We start from the raw sequence: 18999 nt of genomic DNA, 5'->3' as shown, positions 1-18999 counted from the left end.
CCTATGTAACAGCACAGATAACACAGTGATATCTCTGAGTACAGATAATGTAGTAGATGTCACCTGCAGTCCTATGTAACGCCTCAGATAACACAGTGATATCTCTGAGTACAGATCATGTAGTAGATGTCACCTGCAGTCCTATGTAACAGCACAGATAACACAGTGATATCTCTGAGTACAGATAATGTAGTAGTCACCTGCAGTCCTATGTAACACCACAGATAACACAGTGATATCTCTGAGTACAGATAATGTAGTAGTCACCTGCAGTCCTATGTAACAGCACAGATAACACAGTGATATCTCTGAGTACAGATAATGTAGTAGATGTCACCTGCAGTCCTATGTAACGCCTCAGATAACACAGTGATATCTCTGAGTACAGATCATGTAGTAGATGTCACCTGCAGTCCTATGTAAAAGCACAGATAACACAGTGATATCTCTGAGTACAGATAATGTAGTAGTCACCTGCAGTCCTATGTAACACCACAGATAACACAGTGATATCTCTTAGTACAGATAATGTAGTAGCTGTCACCTGCAGTCCTATGTAACACCACAGATAACACAGTGATATCTCTGAGTACAGATAATGTAGTAGATGTCACCTGCAGTCCTATGTAACACCACAGATAACACAGTGATATCCCTCTGAGTACAGATAATGTAGTAGATGTCACCTGCAGTCCTATGTAACACCACAGATAACACAGTGATATCTCTGAGTACAGATAATGTAGTACCTGACACCTGCAGTCCTATGTAACAGCACAGATAACACAGTGATATCTCTGAGTACAGATAATGTAGTAGATGTCACCTGCAGTCCTATGTAACACCACAGATAACACAGTGATATCTCTGAGTACAGATAATGTAGTAGTCACCTGCAGTCCTATGTAACACCACAGATAACACAGTGATATCTCTGAGTACAGATAATGAAGATGTCACCTGCAGTCCTATGTAACAACACAGATAACACAGTGATATCTCTGAGTACAGATAATGAAGATGTCACCTGCAGTCCTATGTAACAGCACAGATAACACAGTGATATCTCTGAGTACAGATAATGTAGTAGTCACCTGCAGTCCTATGTAACAGCACAGATAACACAGTGATATCTCTAAGTACAGATAATGTAGTAGTCACCTGCAGTCCCATGTAACACCACAGATAACACAGTGATATCTCTGAGTACAGATAATGTAGTAGTCACCTGCAGTCCTATGTAACAGCACAGATAACAGTGATATCTCTGAGTACAGATAATGTAGTAGTCACCTGCAGTCCTATGTAACACCACAGATAACACAGTGATATCTCTGAGTACAGATAATGTAGTAGATGTCACCTGCAGTCCTATGTAACAGCACAGATAACACAGTGATATCTCTGAGTACAGATAATGTAGTAGCTGTCACCTGCAGTCCTATGTAACAGCACAGATAACACAGTAATATCTCTGAGTACAGATAATGTAGTAGTCACCTGCAGTCCTATGTAACAGCACAGATAACACAGTGATATCTCTGAGTACAGATCATGTAGTAGATGTCACCTGCAGTCCTATGTAACACCACAGATAACACAGTGATATCTCTGAGTACAGATAATGTAGATGTCACCTGCAGTCCTATGTAACACCACAGATAACACAGTGATATCTCTGAGTACAGATAATGTAGTAGTCACCTGCAGTCCTATGTAACAGCACAGATAACACAGTGATATCTCTAAGTACAGATAATGTAGTAGTCACCTGCAGTCCCATGTAACACCACAGATAACACAGTGATATCTCTGAGTACAGATAATGTAGTAGTCACCTGCAGTCCTATGTAACAGCACAGATAACACAGTGATATCTCTGAGTACAGATAATGTAGTAGTCACCTGCAGTCTTATGTAACAGCACAGATAACACAGTGATATCTCTGAGTACAGATAATGTAGTAGATGTCACCTGCAGTCCTATGTAACAGCACAGATAACACAGTGATATCTCTGAGTACAGATAATGTAGTAGCTGTCACCTGCAGTCCTATGTAACAGCACAGATAACACAGTGATATCTCTGAGTACAGATAATGTAGTAGATGTCACCTGCAGTCCTATGTAACACCTCAGATAACACAGTGATATCTCTGAGTACAGATCATGTAGTAGATGTCACCTGCAGTCCTATGTAACAGCACAGATAACACAGTGATATCTCTGAGTACAGATAATGTAGTAGTCCCCTGCAGTCCTATGTAACACCACAGATAACACAGTGATATCTCTGAGTACAGATAATGTAGTAGTCACCTGCAGTCCTATGTAACAGCACAGATAACACAGTGATATCTCTGAGTACAGATAATGTAGATGTCACCTGCAGTCCTATGTAACACCACAGATAACACAGTGATATCTCTGAGTACAGATAATGTAGTAGTCACCTGCAGTCCTATGTAACAGCACAGATAACACAGTGATATCTCTGAGTACAGATAATGTAGTAGATGTCACCTGCAGTCCTATGTAACACTACAGATAACACAGTGATATCTCTGAGTACAGATAATGTGGTAGTCACCTGCAGTCCTATGTAACAGCACAGATAACACAGTAATATCTCTGAGTACAGATAATGTAGTAGTCACCTGCAGTCCTATGTAACAGCACAGATAACACAGTGATATCTCTGAGTACAGATAATGTAGTAGATGTCACCTGCAGTCCTATGTAACACCTCAGATAACACAGTGATATCTCTGAGTACAGATCATGTAGTAGATGTCACCTGCAGTCCTATGTAACAGCACAGATAACACAGTGATATCTCTGAGTACAGATAATGTAGTAGTCCCCTGCAGTCCTATGTAACACCACAGATAACACAGTGATATCTCTGAGTACAGATAATGTAGTAGTCACCTGCAGTCCTATGTAACAGCACAGATAACACAGTGATATCTCTGAGTACAGATAATGTAGATGTCACCTGCAGTCCTATGTAACACCACAGATAACACAGTGATATCTCTGAGTACAGATAATGTAGTAGTCACCTGCAGTCCTATGTAACAGCACAGATAACACAGTGATATCTCTGAGTACAGATAATGTAGTAGTCACCTGCAGTCCTATGTAACACCACAGATAACACAGTGATATCTCTGAGTACAGATAATGAAGATGTCATCTGCAGTCCTATGTAACAACACAGATAACACAGTGATATCTCTGAGTACAGATAATGAAGATGTCACCTGCAGTCCTATGTAACAGCACAGATAACACAGTGATATCTCTGAGTACAGATAATGTAGTAGTCACCTGCAGTCCTATGTAACAGCACAGATAACACAGTGATATCTCTGAGTACAGATAATGTAGTAGTCACCTGCAGTCCTATGTAACACTACAGATAACACAGTGATATCTGTGAGTACAGATAATGTAGTAGTCCCCTGCAGTCCTATGTAACAGCACAGATAACACAGTGATATCTCTGAGTACAGATAATGTAGTAGTCCCCTGCAGTCCTATGTAACAGCACAGATAACAGTCATATCTCTGAGTACAGATAATGTAGTAGATGCCACCTGCAGTCCTATGTAACAGCACAGATAACACAGTGATATCTCTGAGTACAGATAATGAAGATGTCACCTGCAGTCCTATGTAACAGCACAGATAACACAGTGATATCTCTGAGTACAGATAATGAAGATGTCACCTGCAGTCCTATGTAACAGCACAGATAACACAGGGATATCTCTGAGTACAGATAATGAAGATGTCACCTGCAGTCCTATGTAACAGCACAGATAACACAGTGATATCTCTGAGTACAGATAATGTAGTAGTCACCTGCAGTCCTATGTAACAGCACAGATAACACAGTGATATCTCTGAGTACAGATAATGTAGTAGTCACCTGCAGTCCTATGTAACACTACAGATAACACAGTGATATCTGTGAGTACAGATAATGTAGTAGTCCCCTGCAGTCCTATGTAACAGCACAGATAACACAGTGATATCTGTGAGTACAGATAATGTAGTAGTCCCCTGCAGTCCTATGTAACAGCACAGATAACACAGTGATATCTCTGAGTACAGATAATGTAGATGTCACCTGCAGTCCTATGTAACAGCACAGATAACACAGTGATATCTCTGAGTACAGATAATGTAGTAGATGTCACCTGCAGTCCTATGTAACACCACAGATAACACAGTGATATCTCTGAGTACAGATAATGTAGTAGATGTCACCTGCAGTCCTATGTAACAGCACAGATAACACAGTGATATCTCTGAGTACAGATAATGTAGTAGATGTCAACTGCAGTCCTATGTAACAGCACAGATAACACAGTGATATCTCTGAGTACAGATAATGTAGTAGTCACCTGCAGTCCTATGTAACACCATAGATAACAGTGATATCTCTGAGTACAGATAATGTAGTAGATGTCAACTGCAGTCCTATGTAACAGCACAGATAACACAGTGATATCTCTGAGTACAGATAATGTAGTAGTCACCTGCAGTCCTATGTAACACCATAGATAACAGTGATATCTCTGAGTACAGATAATGTAGTAGTCACCTGCAGCCCTATGTAACAGCACAGATAACACAGTGATATCTCTGAGTACAGATAATGTAGTAGTCACCTGCAGTCCTATGTAACACCACAGATAACACAGTGATATCTCTGAGTACAGATAATGTAGTAGTCACCTGCAGTCCTATGTAACAGCACAGATAACACAGTGATATCTGTGAGTACAGATAATGTAGTAGTCCCCTGCAGTCCTATGTAACAGCACAGAGAACACAGTGATATCTCTGAGTACAGATAATGTAGTAGATGCCCCCTGCAGTCCTATGTAACAGCACAGATAACACAGTGATATTTCTGAGTACAGATAATGTAGTAGCTGTCACCTGCAGTCCTATGTAACAGATAACACAGTGATATCTCTGAGTACAGATAATGTAGTAGTCACCTGCAGTCCTATGTAACAGCACAGATAACACAGTGATATCTCTGAGGACAAATAATGTAGTAGTCACCTGCAGTCCTATGTAACACTACAGATAACACAGTGATATCTCTGAGTACAGATAATGTAGATGTCACCTGCAGTCCTATGTAACACCACAGATAACACAGTGATATCTCTGAGTACAGATAATGTAGATGTCACCTGCAGTCCTATGTAACACCACAGATAACACAGTGATATCTCTGAGTACAGATAATGTAGTAGATGTCCCCTGCAGTCCTATGTAACACTACAGATAACACAGTGATATCTCTGAGTACAGATAATGTAGATGTCACCTGCAGTCCTATGTAACACCACAGATAACACAGTGATATCTCTGAGTACAGATAATGTAGTAGATGTCACCTGCAGCCCTATGTAACAGCACAGATAACACAGTGATATCTCTGAGTACAGATAATGTAGTAGTCACCTGCAGTCCTATGTAACACCACAGATAACACAGTGATATCTCTGAGTACAGATAATGTAGTAGTCACCTGCAGTCCTATGTAACAGCACAGATAACACAGTGATATCTGTGAGTACAGATAATGTAGTAGTCCCCTGCAGTCCTATGTAACAGCACAGAGAACACAGTGATATATCTGAGTACAGATAATGTAGTAGTCCCCTGCAGTCCTATGTAACAGCACAGATAACACAGTAATATCTCTGAGTACAGATAATGTAGTAGTCCCCTGCAGTCCTATGTAACACCATAGATAACAGTGATATCTCTGAGTACAGATAATGTAGTAGTCACCTGCAGTCCTATGTAACAGCACAGATAACACAGTGATATCTCTGAGTACAGATAATGTAGTAGTCACCTGCAGTCCTATGTAACAGCACAGATAACACAGTGATATCTCTGAGTACAGATAATGTAGTAGATGTCACCTGCAGTCCTATGTAACAGCACAGATAACACAGTGATATCTCTGAGTACAGATAATGTAGTAGCTGTAACCTGCAGTCCTATGTAACAGCACAGCCTTTGCTGCACCTGGGTTATGTTGGTATATCTCGGTGATATAATCTCCTGTATATCAGATGTCCTGGAGCCTGAGGCTGGGCTCAGTATGAGGTGTCTGGGGGTCTCCCGGGGGTCTCTTCTGAGATATCTGGCCCAGGGTCCTGTTACAGTTAGGAGGTCACCTGGATATTCTCGTCTTCAGGACAATCCACCAAGAAGGGAGTGATCATCAGTGGAGCAAACAGCACAAGCCGAAGTACTCCATTGGATCTTGCTCGTCCTATTCGGGTAATCTTGAGGGGTTGTGTCCCCCTGGGACTCGTACTATCAGACCGGACCCTCACTGGACTTGTTTGGCATAAGACGGTCTAGGATCCTTCTTCTCCTCCTAACTGTGAGTTTGAGACTCTTCTTCTCTACTAAAACTCTCTACAACCATCCCGGCAGAGTACTGTACTGTGAGGCCCCTGCACCTAGCTAGTCTTTCCTTCTACCTACTGCAGCCTCCGGGGTTGGAGTGGCCCCAAAGCTGGGCTCCCAGATACTGCCCCCAAATACTGCCCCCAGATACTGCCCCCAAATGGGCCCCCAAATACTGCCCCCAAATGGGCCCCCAGATGCGCCCACAGATACTGCCCCCAGATGGGCCCCCAGATACTGCCCCCAGATGGTCTTCTCCTCGGTCTCCGCAGTCTTCTCCTCGGTCTCCGCAGTCTTCTCCTCGGTCTCCGCAGTCTTCTCCTCGGTCTCCGCAGTCTTCTCCTCGGTCTCCGCAGTCTTCTCCTCGGTCTCCTCCTCGGTCTCCGCAGTCTTCTCCTCGGTCTCCGCAGGCTTCTCCTCGGTCTTCGCAGTCTTCTCCTCGGTCTCCGCAGTCTTCTCCTCGGTCTCCGCAGTCTTCTCCTCGGTCTCCGCAGTCTTCTCCTCGGTCTCCGCAGTCTTCTCCTCGGTCTCCGCAGTCTTCTCCTCGGTCTCCTCCTCGGTCTCCGCAGTCTTCTCCTCCGTCTCCGCAGTCTTCTCCTCGGTCTCCGCAGTCTTCTCCTCGGTCTCCGCAGTCTTCTCCTTGGTCTCTGCAGGCTTGTGCTCCGGTCAGAGGGCCGGTGCCCCTGGGTCTGTAGATTCAGTGTCTTCTTCTTTGTCTTCTGGGCGGTCTAGCAGTCTCTTCACCTCCCTGGTCTCTCTCTGCAGGACCGCAGGCTACTGACTGATTTCCTTTATTACTAGAACCTTCTAGTGGGCGGGGTGGAGGCCTTAACAGATACAATGTTTCAGCTTTAGCCTGCCATAGACTTGTATTGAGTTTCCATACAAGTCTATGGGAATTATACAGCAGCTTCTTTCTAGACATAAACAACGTTGATAAGGTCAACATGTCAGCTTGTTTCCCTCCAAAAACTCAGCCCTGCAGACTATCGCACAGCAACAATGGAAAATTACCGGCTTCTAAGCTTTCTGTGCCATTGCTTGGCTTTCTATTAACCCCTTCAGAGTCTGGTGCAGGTGAGGTGACCATAACGAAGACACATTACATAGCAAACAATGCTAGTAATACTACAACACAGTACAAGGCTACGCTCACACAATGTAAGTTTAGTATTAATCACGGCCATTGGTGCCGATTTGCAACAACGGCCGTGATTAATACTAAACTTACATTGTGCTGCAGCTAGAGGGCAACCTGGCCGGAGTGTATACACATAAATAGTACATAGATACATACACATAGTATACACTCCGCCCGGGATTCCTAGCGGCTGCACAAGAAACTGACATGGCATATAGACTTACTGTCCTTCTGTATTCCGGCCTCCAGCAGGACCATCGAGCCACCATCACTCCGCTCTCGGCTGTCGGCGACTAGTCAGCTGCAGGAAACACGACATGATGATCTTTTTTTAATCTTTTTTCTTTGGTAACGATGGAAACCAGGAACCAAACCGTCCTGACAGAGTTCATCCTGATTGGATTTCCTCAGAATCTGAAGACTTGTGTCGCCATATTCGTCTTCTTCTCCCTACTCTACGCTTTGACCATTGTGGGTAACACGTTCCTGATCTGTACGGTTGTGGTCAGTCCTCGGTTACACAGCCCGATGTACTTTTTCCTCTCTAACTTATCCGTCTTGGACCTCTGCTATTCATCCAGTTCTCTGCCCAAGGTCCTACTTGATATGTTCTCCAAGAGAAGAACCATTTCCGTCCTCGGGTGTTTGGCCCAAATGAACCTCGGGCTGTTTCTTGGAGAGACTGAGTGTATCCTTCTGGCGGTGATGGCCTACGACCGCTACATTGCCATCTGCTTCCCCTTGTATTACACCACTGTGATGAATCGGAGGGTTTGTAGGAACGTGACAATCCTCATGTGGTCAGTGAGCTTCATGACATCAACACTTCCCGCCATCTCCAGGCCCCTGGTCTTCTGCAGAAGGAATAAGTTGGACCACTTTGTCTGTGAGATCTTGGCGCTCCTCGAGTTGGCCTGCGGTGACCTCTCCTTCTATAAGACCACAATCTTTTTTATGAGTCTTTTCACCCTTTTAGCCCCGTTTCTTTTCATCACCGGTTCATATATTTGCATCATTTTTGCCATATTAAAAATACGTTCCACAGAGACAAGAACCAAAACCTTCTCCACCTGCGCCTCCCACCTGACCGTGGTTCTTATGTTTTATGGAGCAAGTATGACCATGTATCTGGGGCAGACAAGGACATTTTCATATCAACTAAAATATATCTCTCTGATGTACGGGGTCATGACTCCGGCCTTAAACCCTTTGATCTACAGCTTGAGGAACAATGACGTTAAAGAGGCTTTTCGGAAAATCATGGACAACCACTGTCTGGCGAAATCGATCTGACTACATCATCGCCGATCCCATAGGAAGCCTCTGCCACCTCGTAGACGTTCAGAGCCTTGGACTTTGCACAGTGTTTGGGCTTCAGAGCTGTTCCTCTACTATAAGTTATGGAGAACCTGGATGCGAATCTATGTAGGCACCTTCTTCTCTTCCCCATTTGCTTCCATATCTGATGTATACAAAGCTGATCACACACATTGCATAGTGTAGAGACTGTATAATGAGTATGGTGACCTCCAAACCCTTCTCCAGTGGCAGATGTTGGAGTAGAGATGGATCGGGCATGTTGGATTTCAATTGCTCCATCCATTTGTTCTTGTGGAGATAAAGCGCCACCACAGGAACCAGTGAGTATATATGTATATGTGGGTCTAGGCATCTATTGGGCAAATGAGTGATCAGCCAACAACTGCATTATGGGAGTGGGCTCTAGTCACACCATTGTGTCCATCGTGTAGGGACATCACATGACAGCCCACTGGCAGCCTCCGAGCCAACAAGACCAACCTCCTTCTAGAGTTTTCATTCATTTCAGGAAAATCTGTTTCGGAATGATATGTGATTTAAGGTTTCAGCAGTTTTTTTGTTTCTTTCTACTCCTGAATAAAACTCCATAGTATTCTGTCACTTTATTGACCGTTTTAGTGTTTTATCAATGATATCAATGAAAAATCTAAAAAAACAAATAAACAAAAAAAAAAAAAAAAATTAAAAAAAAAGTGAAGCTGAAGCTCAGATGCCCCAGGGGGCAGATACTATGGAGATGTGGATGGTAAAATTCAAGATGAAGAGGTTTCACACTGTATTTTTTGCACTCTGTTTTTTATCGTTCTTCTGCAAAAAACTGATGAAAAAACGGATGTATTTGTGTGCATCCATTTTGATCCACTTTTCTGGTGGTCACACGTTTTTTTTTATATAATGGAAGTCAATGGAAAAATGGATGCACACAAATACATCTGTATTTTCATCTGTTTTTTCATCCCCCCCCCCCCAAAAAAAAACCCAAACAGATGCAAAACAGACAGCAAAAAACCCAATATACGTTTATTTTAGCAAACTGTAGAAAAAGGCGGAACTCCAAAAATCCATTGTGTATGTATCTCCCGACTTCAGCAAAGTGCGGGGGTGGTGGAGGTACATTGACGACGTTTTCCTTGTCTGGGAGGGGACTGTGAATGAGTTGGAGGACTTCTTTAGATTCCTGAATGATGCTGATCCAGACATGAAATTTGCAATGAATTACCCTAGTGGGGGGCTCCAATTCTTGGACACGTGGAGATTCAGGGAAGAGGGAGGTTGTGTACAGACATTTATCTGAAACCGACGGATAGAAATAACCTTTTCAGGTTATCTACACCCCAGAAAAATGGTGGAATCCCTACCACGTAGCCGACTCCTGGATAGGAGATTAGGGGAGATGAGTCAGAAGTTGCAATGTAGGGGGATACCCAAATAAACTGGTTAAGAGAAATGTGACACAGATTAAACACTTAAAGGGGAAGTGCGGCGTTTAACATTTATTCACTAAATAACACACATTACAAAGTTATACAACGTTGTAATGTGTGTTATTTAAGTGACTGGCCCCCTTCCCTGTGTTCCCCCCACCCTGGAAGTGTGGTGCAGTATACTTAGTCGACCCCAGCCGCCATCTTGGGTCAACAACATCATCTTCAGGAGGCCGACCGGACCGCTCCAGCCCTCCCTCATGCCGGCCCCCCTCTGCCGCGTCATCAGCTGCTCAGCCTCCCAAAGATGACGTCGTCGACCCAAGATGGCGGCCAGGGTCTACAGCAATTGATAAGTATACTGCACCACACTTCCGGGGTGGGGGGAACACGGGGAAGGGGGTCATTCACGTAAATAACAGACATTACATAGGTGTGATGTTGGTGCGATGCCCTGGCCCCTAGGGGCCACTCCGCTATACAGATGTTGGATGGGTGCAGGAATCGGGGCAGCTGTAGGATGTAGTGGTCACGGTTTAGGCACGAGGGTGCTACAGCTGGAAACCGGGCTCCTGACCGTGCGGGAATACTGGGCATGCGATTCTTCGTTGTCCTTAGTCAGGGCACCAATGATCACACCAATGCCAAGGTTCAGAAACAACGGTAGTTGTATATTTATTGTAACGGTGGTAACTAGTAGCAACAGTCTCTCCGGATGCAACCGGGAATAAGGCAATCTTGGATAAAGCAGAGTAATGGGTGATGCTGCAATAGGCTGTGAGAGTAGCGTGCTGAATGATGGGGGTAGTAGTGATACTGAAGCAGAGATGCTGGGTGGAATGAGACTTGAATTGAATACTTGCTGTTGATGATTTGAGAAGATGATGATGAGATGAACTGAAGAATGACTGAAGAATCGACACCCAGATGAGAATCTTGAGACTTGAGACAGGAACACAGCCAGTGGACTGGAGCAGCAGAGCACACAGAGGCCTCTCTCCTTAGCAGGGAGAGAGAGGACCAACAGACAACCTATCCCCTTGATGGCAGGGAACAGACTGAGGTAGCACAGGAAGTCACATGGTAACCCCAGCCAAAAGCTCGATGACCATTGGTGTTACCATGGAAGCAGGGCACAGTCACGTGACATCCAGCCATTGCATCATCACACCATTAGGCATATACAGAGGAATATGCATGAGAAGTACCATCCTTGAACACTAGGAGGCGACATAATACCTTTTGACACTGATACTTGAATTCACATGCAATAAATGACTGAAATGGCAGACTTAAATACTGAGAAGGGGGACACAATACACGCAGTTTGCAGTGGACCATAGCTTTCCAGAACAGAACTGTTTATAATGAAAGTGTGAGCATAAGAAGGGCTGTTCTGGGACACTGCATTGGTACCTGCTGTTTTGTGCGGCTGGCTGTGTTCCCCCTAATGGTCAGTGACCTGCCGGGCTGTGATGGGTCCCATGGCCTCTTGTCACATTAGTCCTGACCCCACTGACCCACCTGGACTGTCAGTACCGCCACCCAAAGAAAGGGGAAAAATAACTCAAGACGTGCGGCTAGTGTGTATGGGTGCTGGTGCGGAGGAAGAGATGACCCAGTGATATCAAAATATAACAGCTTTACTGTACAGTCTCTTAGTACAATACTCTCCCCCAACTGAGAAAATCTGAGCGTGAGTCCACGGCCTAGCACCTGGGGAAAAGGATTGCCTGAGAGCTTAAGGCACAGCATGGGTTATAATAGAAGAATGTAAAATAGACATAGAAAACATTATAAATAACTTTGGCATTAGGCGGGGCGTGGCCTGGAGATGGCGCCGAGCGGACGCACCTGAGCAGAGCTCCGTAGCAGCCGCCGCTCCAGAGCCGACAAACAGCGTCTGACAGCCGGGAAAACAGTGCCCATATGCCGGGTAAGCCCCGCAGACGCCTCCGGCACTCACCCGCAGCGATACCGGGCCGGACCCGCAGCGGCATCCGACGCTTCTTGGTGGACTCGTCCCCACGCGGCCAGAGCAAGATGGCCGCCCACCCCGCCACAGCAACTTTGCGGCCGGATCCTCAGGCGCCAGCAGCAGCCTCCCCTCAAGCCCTGTCACAGGACTTCCCGGCTCTGCTCCGGGACGCAGGGCCTCCGGACTCTGGGAATGAGGTACAGCACAGCTCTTCCCCACACATTCTGGGGGCACAGCACCATATCTCTTGCCCCACACAGGGGCTTGACCTCCTTTCTCTGCAATCTCACATGGCTTCTATGCCTACTAAGACTGATATGGAGGGGTACATTGCACGCATGGAGGCTGTATGTAAGGCTGAAATCCGGTCCCTGAAAGAGGACATAGGGACTCTGTCCACTACTGTGCACACACTAGAGCAGAATACTGCTGACTTGCAAATAGCTCAAACTTCCCACCAACAGCAGTTGGACTTGCATGCACAACAAATCCAGGCCCTGTTCGACATGGTGGACGACGCGGAGAATAGGAACCGCCGCAACAATGTCAGGGTGAGAGGGATACCGGAGGCGGTTAAACAGCCAGACATCATGCCCACCCTCCAAGGCATTTTTAACTCCCTCTTGGGGAGACCACCGACTGCTCCACTGGACATTGATAGAGCTCACAGAACCCTGGGCCCGCCGAGCACTGACCCTGATAGGCCGAGGGACATTGTGTGCAGGGTGCACTACTTCCAGGAGAAAGAAGAGATAATGCGCAGGGCCAGAGAGGCGGGCTCCGTGGATTTTGATGGCGCCACTATTTTGCTCCTCACCGATCTGTCTCGTACCACACTGGCTAAACGCAGAGCTCTGCGCCCATTGCTTCACCTTCTTAGGGACAAAGGTCTGGCGTATTCCTGGGGGTACCCATTTCAATTGCAAATCCGATGTGACAATCGCACCTATCACCTACGTACCCCAGGGGATCTCCCCCAGCTCCTTGAGGACTTGCGACTCCCCCCGGTTACCATCTCTGAGTGGCCACCCCTCCCCCCTCTGCAACAGAGAGCCCCCCGACGCACAACAGGTCCATCTAGGGGCCCCTTACCGAATAGAAGACGGAGGCGGCGCTCGTCTGATCGAGGCCCGAATAGACCGGAGGACTGAGCATCTCCCTGGAGCACCCCTCTCCCGACAGGCTTCAATCCCCTCGTGACTGCCTAGCGGCTATTATAGCGTTCGGCTCCTAGTCACTCGGGGGCATTTCATAAGTGCCTCATTAGCCATACGTTCTTTTTTTTGTTTTGGCGTTGTCCACCGTTGGAACAGGGCAATGCCTGAATGTAATGCGTGTGTCTTGTTTGCCTATGTTACTGTTTTTGCTGGTTAAAATCGTGTTTATATTGCCATTTTCCAATGCAGGTGCCGCCACCCCCCCCCCCCCCCCCTCATCCCTCATCCCGCATCCCTCATCCTGTTTTTCCTGCCCTCCCATCAGTCCCTGCCCTCCCACCAGCCACCGATCCTCCTGAGTTAGCCCCTTCTTCCCCTCCTCCCCACCCTCCCCCCCCTCCCACACCTCCCCCCTCCCTCCCCCTACCTTCTCCGCTCCTCCCCACCTTTCCCTCCCCTCAACACCTCCCCCCTCCCTTCCCCCTTCCTTCCCTCCCCCCTCCTCCCCTTCCCACCTTTCTCCCCCCCCCCCTCCCCCTTGCAGCTAGCGGGGGTGCCTCGGCTCAGTTTGTTATCCGATATAACTGTCTGTTTTCCCATGCCACCTCCTTAGGTGGTTTGTCTCAATAGCAGGTTCTGGGAGCTAAGGCTTCAGCATTTTGATCGGTTCATTCCCAGTTACCTCCCCACTTAGGTTTTTATGACGGTATAATTATTGTCACCGTCCTTACTGGTTCCTTTTCCTTGGCCCTTAGTGGACCAAGTCGGATAGTCTGTCTGTAGACTCGTCCTTATCTCCTTTGCTACCGGCTGGTAGCGGCTCCGTTTACTTTCCCCTCCTCCGGGAGGTGCTGTTCCTTTTCTCTCTCCTTAGCCTGACCTTTTTTCTCCCTTCTCTCTTTTCCTCTCCCTGCCCTCCCTTTGCCCCTTCCCCAGGGACACTGTCCGGAGGGGAGGCCGCCATGGCTTCTTTGAAGATTACCTCACTGAATATTAGAGGCTTTAACAAGCCAGAACGGCGGTCTCAACTCCTATATCATATGCACAAGCAGAGAACGCATATACTTTTACTGCAGGAAACCCACTTCAAGACGGGTCATGCTCCAGCAATGCCCACCCGGTACTTTAACCAGTGGTATCATAGCACTAACCCAGTTGCCAAAACAAAGGGTGTCAGCATAGGACTTCACAAATCACTGCCTGCCTCTGTCCTTGACACGCTGATAGATCCCGAGGGACGTTATCTTTTCCTGAAGATACAGCTCGCAGGTCGCCTGTTCACCATTGCTAACTTTTACTTTCCTAATCATCACCAGGTCCAGACGGGGCACCGGTTAGTGGAGGAGCTCGCCAGATTCTCGGAGGGACTCCTAATAACAGCGGGGGACTTCAATTTGGTCCTAGACCGCAGCATGGATTCCTCTTCGGGCAGGTCTGCTATGACGCCTTCGCAAGTTCGTTCTCTTCGGTCACTCCTCTTCAAGCACAGGTTGGTGGATGTGTGGCGGATCCTGCACCCGGGAGTGAGAGATTATACCTTTTACTCTGGAGTGCACGATTCCTACAGTAGGATAGATTTCTTCCTCATAGACCATCACTTGCTCTCCTGGCACCCTCACTCAGATATAGAGCCCATGACGTGGGCAGATCACGCCCCAATCACCTTGTCGCTGACTTTGCCTGACTCGGCTCCGCGGGAGTGGACGTGGAGGCTTAACCCTAACCTCCTTAGGGACGTGGCTTGTCAGGCGGACATCAGGAAGGCAATTAGCGACTTTGCCTCCACGCATGTCGACGACAACACTCCCTTACCCTTCCAATGGGAGGCGCTCAAGTGCGTGTTGAGGGGGGTTTTCATTAGTCACGGCTCTCGTCTCAAAAGAGACCATGCCGTTAGCATTCAGAAGTTGGTCGCCAAGATCCACGAAGGCGAGATTAATCACAAACGCTCTCGTGACCCCGCAGTGCTGGCTACTCTTATGGCTGATAGAAGCCAACTGCTCCTGCTCCTGGACAAAAAACATGCACGCTTCAGGGAACGTATGAAACGTTTCTTCTATGAGCACTCGAACAAGTGTGGGGCTTCCCTGGCGAGGTTCCTTCACCCCAGGTCGGCAAACACATTTGTTCCTCTGCTTAAAGCGGCGGACGGGGGGACCAGTCATAAACCGATAGAGATAGTGGGGGCCTTCCAGTCATACTATAGCTCCCTATATAACCTAAAAGGCCCCTTAGCAGACATGGATCCTCAGGCATTCCATGCTAAAGTTGAGGCCTACGTAGCCAATACAGGTCTCCCAACACTGCCTGCGGAGGTGGCGGCTGGCTTGGAGGACCCGTTCTCTGTCGGTGAATTGGCGGCGGTCCTCAAAGACACGCCCAGTGGTAAGAGCCCGGGCCCAGACGGGTATACCGCGCACTTTTACAAACTTTTTGCCTCGCAACTGACTCCTTTCTTGGCCAAAGTTTTTAATTCTATATCCCCATCCTGCCCCTTCCCCCGACAATCCCTGATGGCTACAATAGTGGTACTCCCTAAGCCTGGGAAGGATGGTGCGTATTGCTGCAACTATAGACCAATCTCCCTCATCAATGCGGACGTAAAAATGTTTTCTAAATTGATTGCAAATAGACTGGCCCCACACCTCCCTACACTGATTCACACTGACCAAGTGGGCTTTGTCCCAAAGAGGGAAGCCAGGGACAACCTGAATAAGACTGTCCTGCTGCTCTCCCATGCCCAAACTGCTAGGATCCCCGCGTGTCTTGTTTCGGTCGACGCCGAAAAGGCGTTCGACCGAATACATTGGACATTCTTGCGTTCCGCGCTGCTCCAAACGGGACTGAGGGAAGGCTTACTGGGGAAAATCATGGCCCTGTATAACAATCCAACGGCCAGAGTTAGGGTTAACGGCCTCATGTCCACCTCCTTTGCCATTGCTAACGGCACCAGACAGGGATGCCCTTTGTCCCATGCTGTATGTATTGGCAATGGAGCACCTGGCTGTAGCCCTGCGGGCCTGCACAGACTTTACTGGCATTCCAGTTGCCCGCTCCCAATATAAATTAGCTTTATACGCAGATGACCTGCTTCTTTATGTCACCAAGCCGCTTATCTCCCTCCCTGCCATCTTAGGTGAGTTCGAAAAGTTTGGCCAGGTCAGCAACTTTAAAGTGAACTACAATAAGACGGAGGCGCTGAACGCTTCCCTCCCACCCTCGCTATTGCCACAGCTAAAAGCCGCTTTTTCATTTAAATGGAAGGACAAAGCGATCAAATATTTGGGTGTATGGGTCCCTGCTGACCTTGACACCGTCTTCGCTTTGAACTTTCCACCCCTCTTGGCACGCACGAGAGCAGAACTGACGGCCTACAACCGGCCTCAGTTGTCTTGGTTTGGCAGGATGAATGCCATTAAAATGGACATCCTCCCCAGGTTTTTATATTTTTTTCAAGCATTGCCTATCAATGTCCCTCACACCTTTCTAAGACACCTTCAGGCTGCTCTCACGAAGTTCGTGTGGGGTTCCCTGCGACCCCGGCTGAAATTCAAAACACTCACCCGGCCCAGGCATCTGGGGGGGGCTGGCCTGCCAAACCTCTCCCTGTATTACAAAGCGGCGGTCCTGATGAGAGTGGTGGATTGGTTCCATGGCGCTGGAGTTAAGCAGTGGGTCGGTCTGGAGGCGGAGATGTCCCCGATTGCTCTACGTTCCCTACCATGGGTGTTGCCCATTCATAGGCCTCAGATGGCGTCCCTTCCGTACCTGACACGCTGCTTTCTCCGGGTTTGGGATAGGCTACTACCTGTGTACTCTCTGTCTCACCGGCCGGGCGTCATGAGCCCTCTATTCGGCAATCCGGCTTTTCCCCCAGCCATGCGCAGGGACACCTTTCTCCTGTGGTCAGCCTCTGAGGGTGCCAGGTTGAGCCAGGTTTTGGAGGGAAGCTCCTCTCTGCGCCCCCTTCCTGAATTGCAGCGGGACTGCCCGGAGAGAGTCCTTTCTTGGTTTGAATACGAACAGCTGAAGGCCTTTCTATGGACCCACTTCCCCTCTGGGATTCTGGTGACCTCTTCCACGGACCTGGAAACCCTGCTGCTGCAGACCGCCCCGCCGACCAAGGTAATTTCTCAATTATATAGGCTGTTGTTGAGCAAGGAAGCTGATGGGACTCTTCCGTTTATTTCGGCGTGGGAGAGAGACCTTAACATCACCCTATCTGAAACCGACCAACTAAAGATCTTCACATTAACGCATAAACTACCGGTGGCCTGTGTTGCCCAGGAAAAGAATTTCAAAATCCTCACAAGGTGGTATAGGTGCCCTCAGCTCCTACACAAATGCTACCCGACTGTTCCCGAGACCTGTTGGCGTTGCGAGGCGGAGATAGGCTCAATGCTACACATTTGGTGGGACTGCAGGGTGCTCCAGCCGTTCTGGAAAAATGTCTTTAAAATCTATACCCAGGTAACAGGCAAATCACTTTCCCCTACACCCAGCATTGCTCTGCTTTCATTGATCCCCGGCCCGGTCTCTGCGATCAAAAAGGGACTGCTACGCCACTTTCTGACAGCAGCTAGGGCAGTCATACCCAGGCATTGGAAGTCCACAGCTCCCCCATCCATAGCGGAGTGGGCGACCGAAATGGACTTTCTTTTCCGTATGGAATCCATGATGGCGGATGACCTCGACCGGGGATCTAAGGTGGAACGGCTGTGGCTGCCATGGTCCTCTTTTAAGGAGGGCCAGGCCCTTACACCATACCTCTAAGCAACGACCCTAGAGGCGCCTCACTGCTTTCTCTGATTGGTTGGCTCTCGCACTTCTGGACAGTGTCCTTGCCCCTCCCCCTCTCCCCCCCCCTTCCCCCCGCCCCCCCCCCCCCCCCCTTCTTGCTTCCATTCTCCCCATATTTTTCCTCTGATCTTTTCTTATTTCTTATACTTTACGGCTCCTTAACCGCTGGTTGCGGTACATGCCTAGACTAACGTATAGCGGGGGCCCTAGACCGCACCTCGTGTTACTGGGAGGTCGGTATTTCAGCATACTTTGACGTTCAAGGAGCAGCGGGATAGTGCTAAGCTTTTCGTGTATCAACATGTTGTACACAATGGTACATATTTTATCTATGACTTGTTTATAATGCTGCTGATCTCAACCCGCTATTTTCTATTCTTTCTTGTATGGTTTGATTTAACGATTCTTATGGCTGGGATTTTTCCCCGCCAGGCATTTGCTACTTTCTAAATGTCTTTTTCCTTTCTGTTATGCTTCAAATATCTTCTAATAAACTTTGATTTACAAAAAAAAAAAACTTTGGCATTAGGCTATATCGTCCATAGGGCAATAACTTATTAGTAAACTGGAACAACAGGATGCTTCAGTCCATATACACCCTCAGTGCTATGTCAGTCCATATACACCCTTAGTGCTATGTCAGTCCATATACACCCTCAGTGCTATGTCAGTCCATATACACCCTTAGTGCTATGTCAGTCCATATACACCCTTAGTGCT

General features: G+C 47.6%; 3 protein-coding genes across 5 annotated transcripts in view; 1 reads left to right on the top strand and 2 right to left on the bottom strand.

Moving 5' to 3' along the window:
* Positions 1–18999, bottom strand: part of LOC138795156 (DNA (cytosine-5)-methyltransferase 3A-like) — a 99931-nt gene that overhangs the window by 70352 nt on the left and 10580 nt on the right. The gene's annotated exons all lie outside the window — the stretch shown is intronic.
* On the bottom strand, positions 6517–7858 carry LOC138795358 (uncharacterized). Its single transcript, XM_069974345.1, has 2 exons — positions 7825–7858; positions 6517–7106 (listed from the first exon to the last, which is right to left on the bottom strand). The coding sequence occupies exons 1-2, from the start codon at positions 7856–7858 to the stop codon at positions 6517–6519; spliced, it is 624 nt and encodes a 207-aa protein (XP_069830446.1).
* On the top strand, positions 7955–8893 carry LOC138795357 (olfactory receptor 2G3-like). The gene has a single exon (XM_069974344.1). The coding sequence runs from the start codon at positions 7955–7957 to the stop codon at positions 8891–8893; it is 939 nt and encodes a 312-aa protein (XP_069830445.1).

Source organism: Dendropsophus ebraccatus, chromosome 6 (assembly GCF_027789765.1).
Source record: "Dendropsophus ebraccatus isolate aDenEbr1 chromosome 6, aDenEbr1.pat, whole genome shotgun sequence".
NCBI classification, from domain to species: Eukaryota; Metazoa; Chordata; class Amphibia; order Anura; family Hylidae; genus Dendropsophus; species Dendropsophus ebraccatus.
Note: the sequence above shows the minus strand (reverse complement) of the source record. Positions and strands in the feature narration are given on the sequence as shown.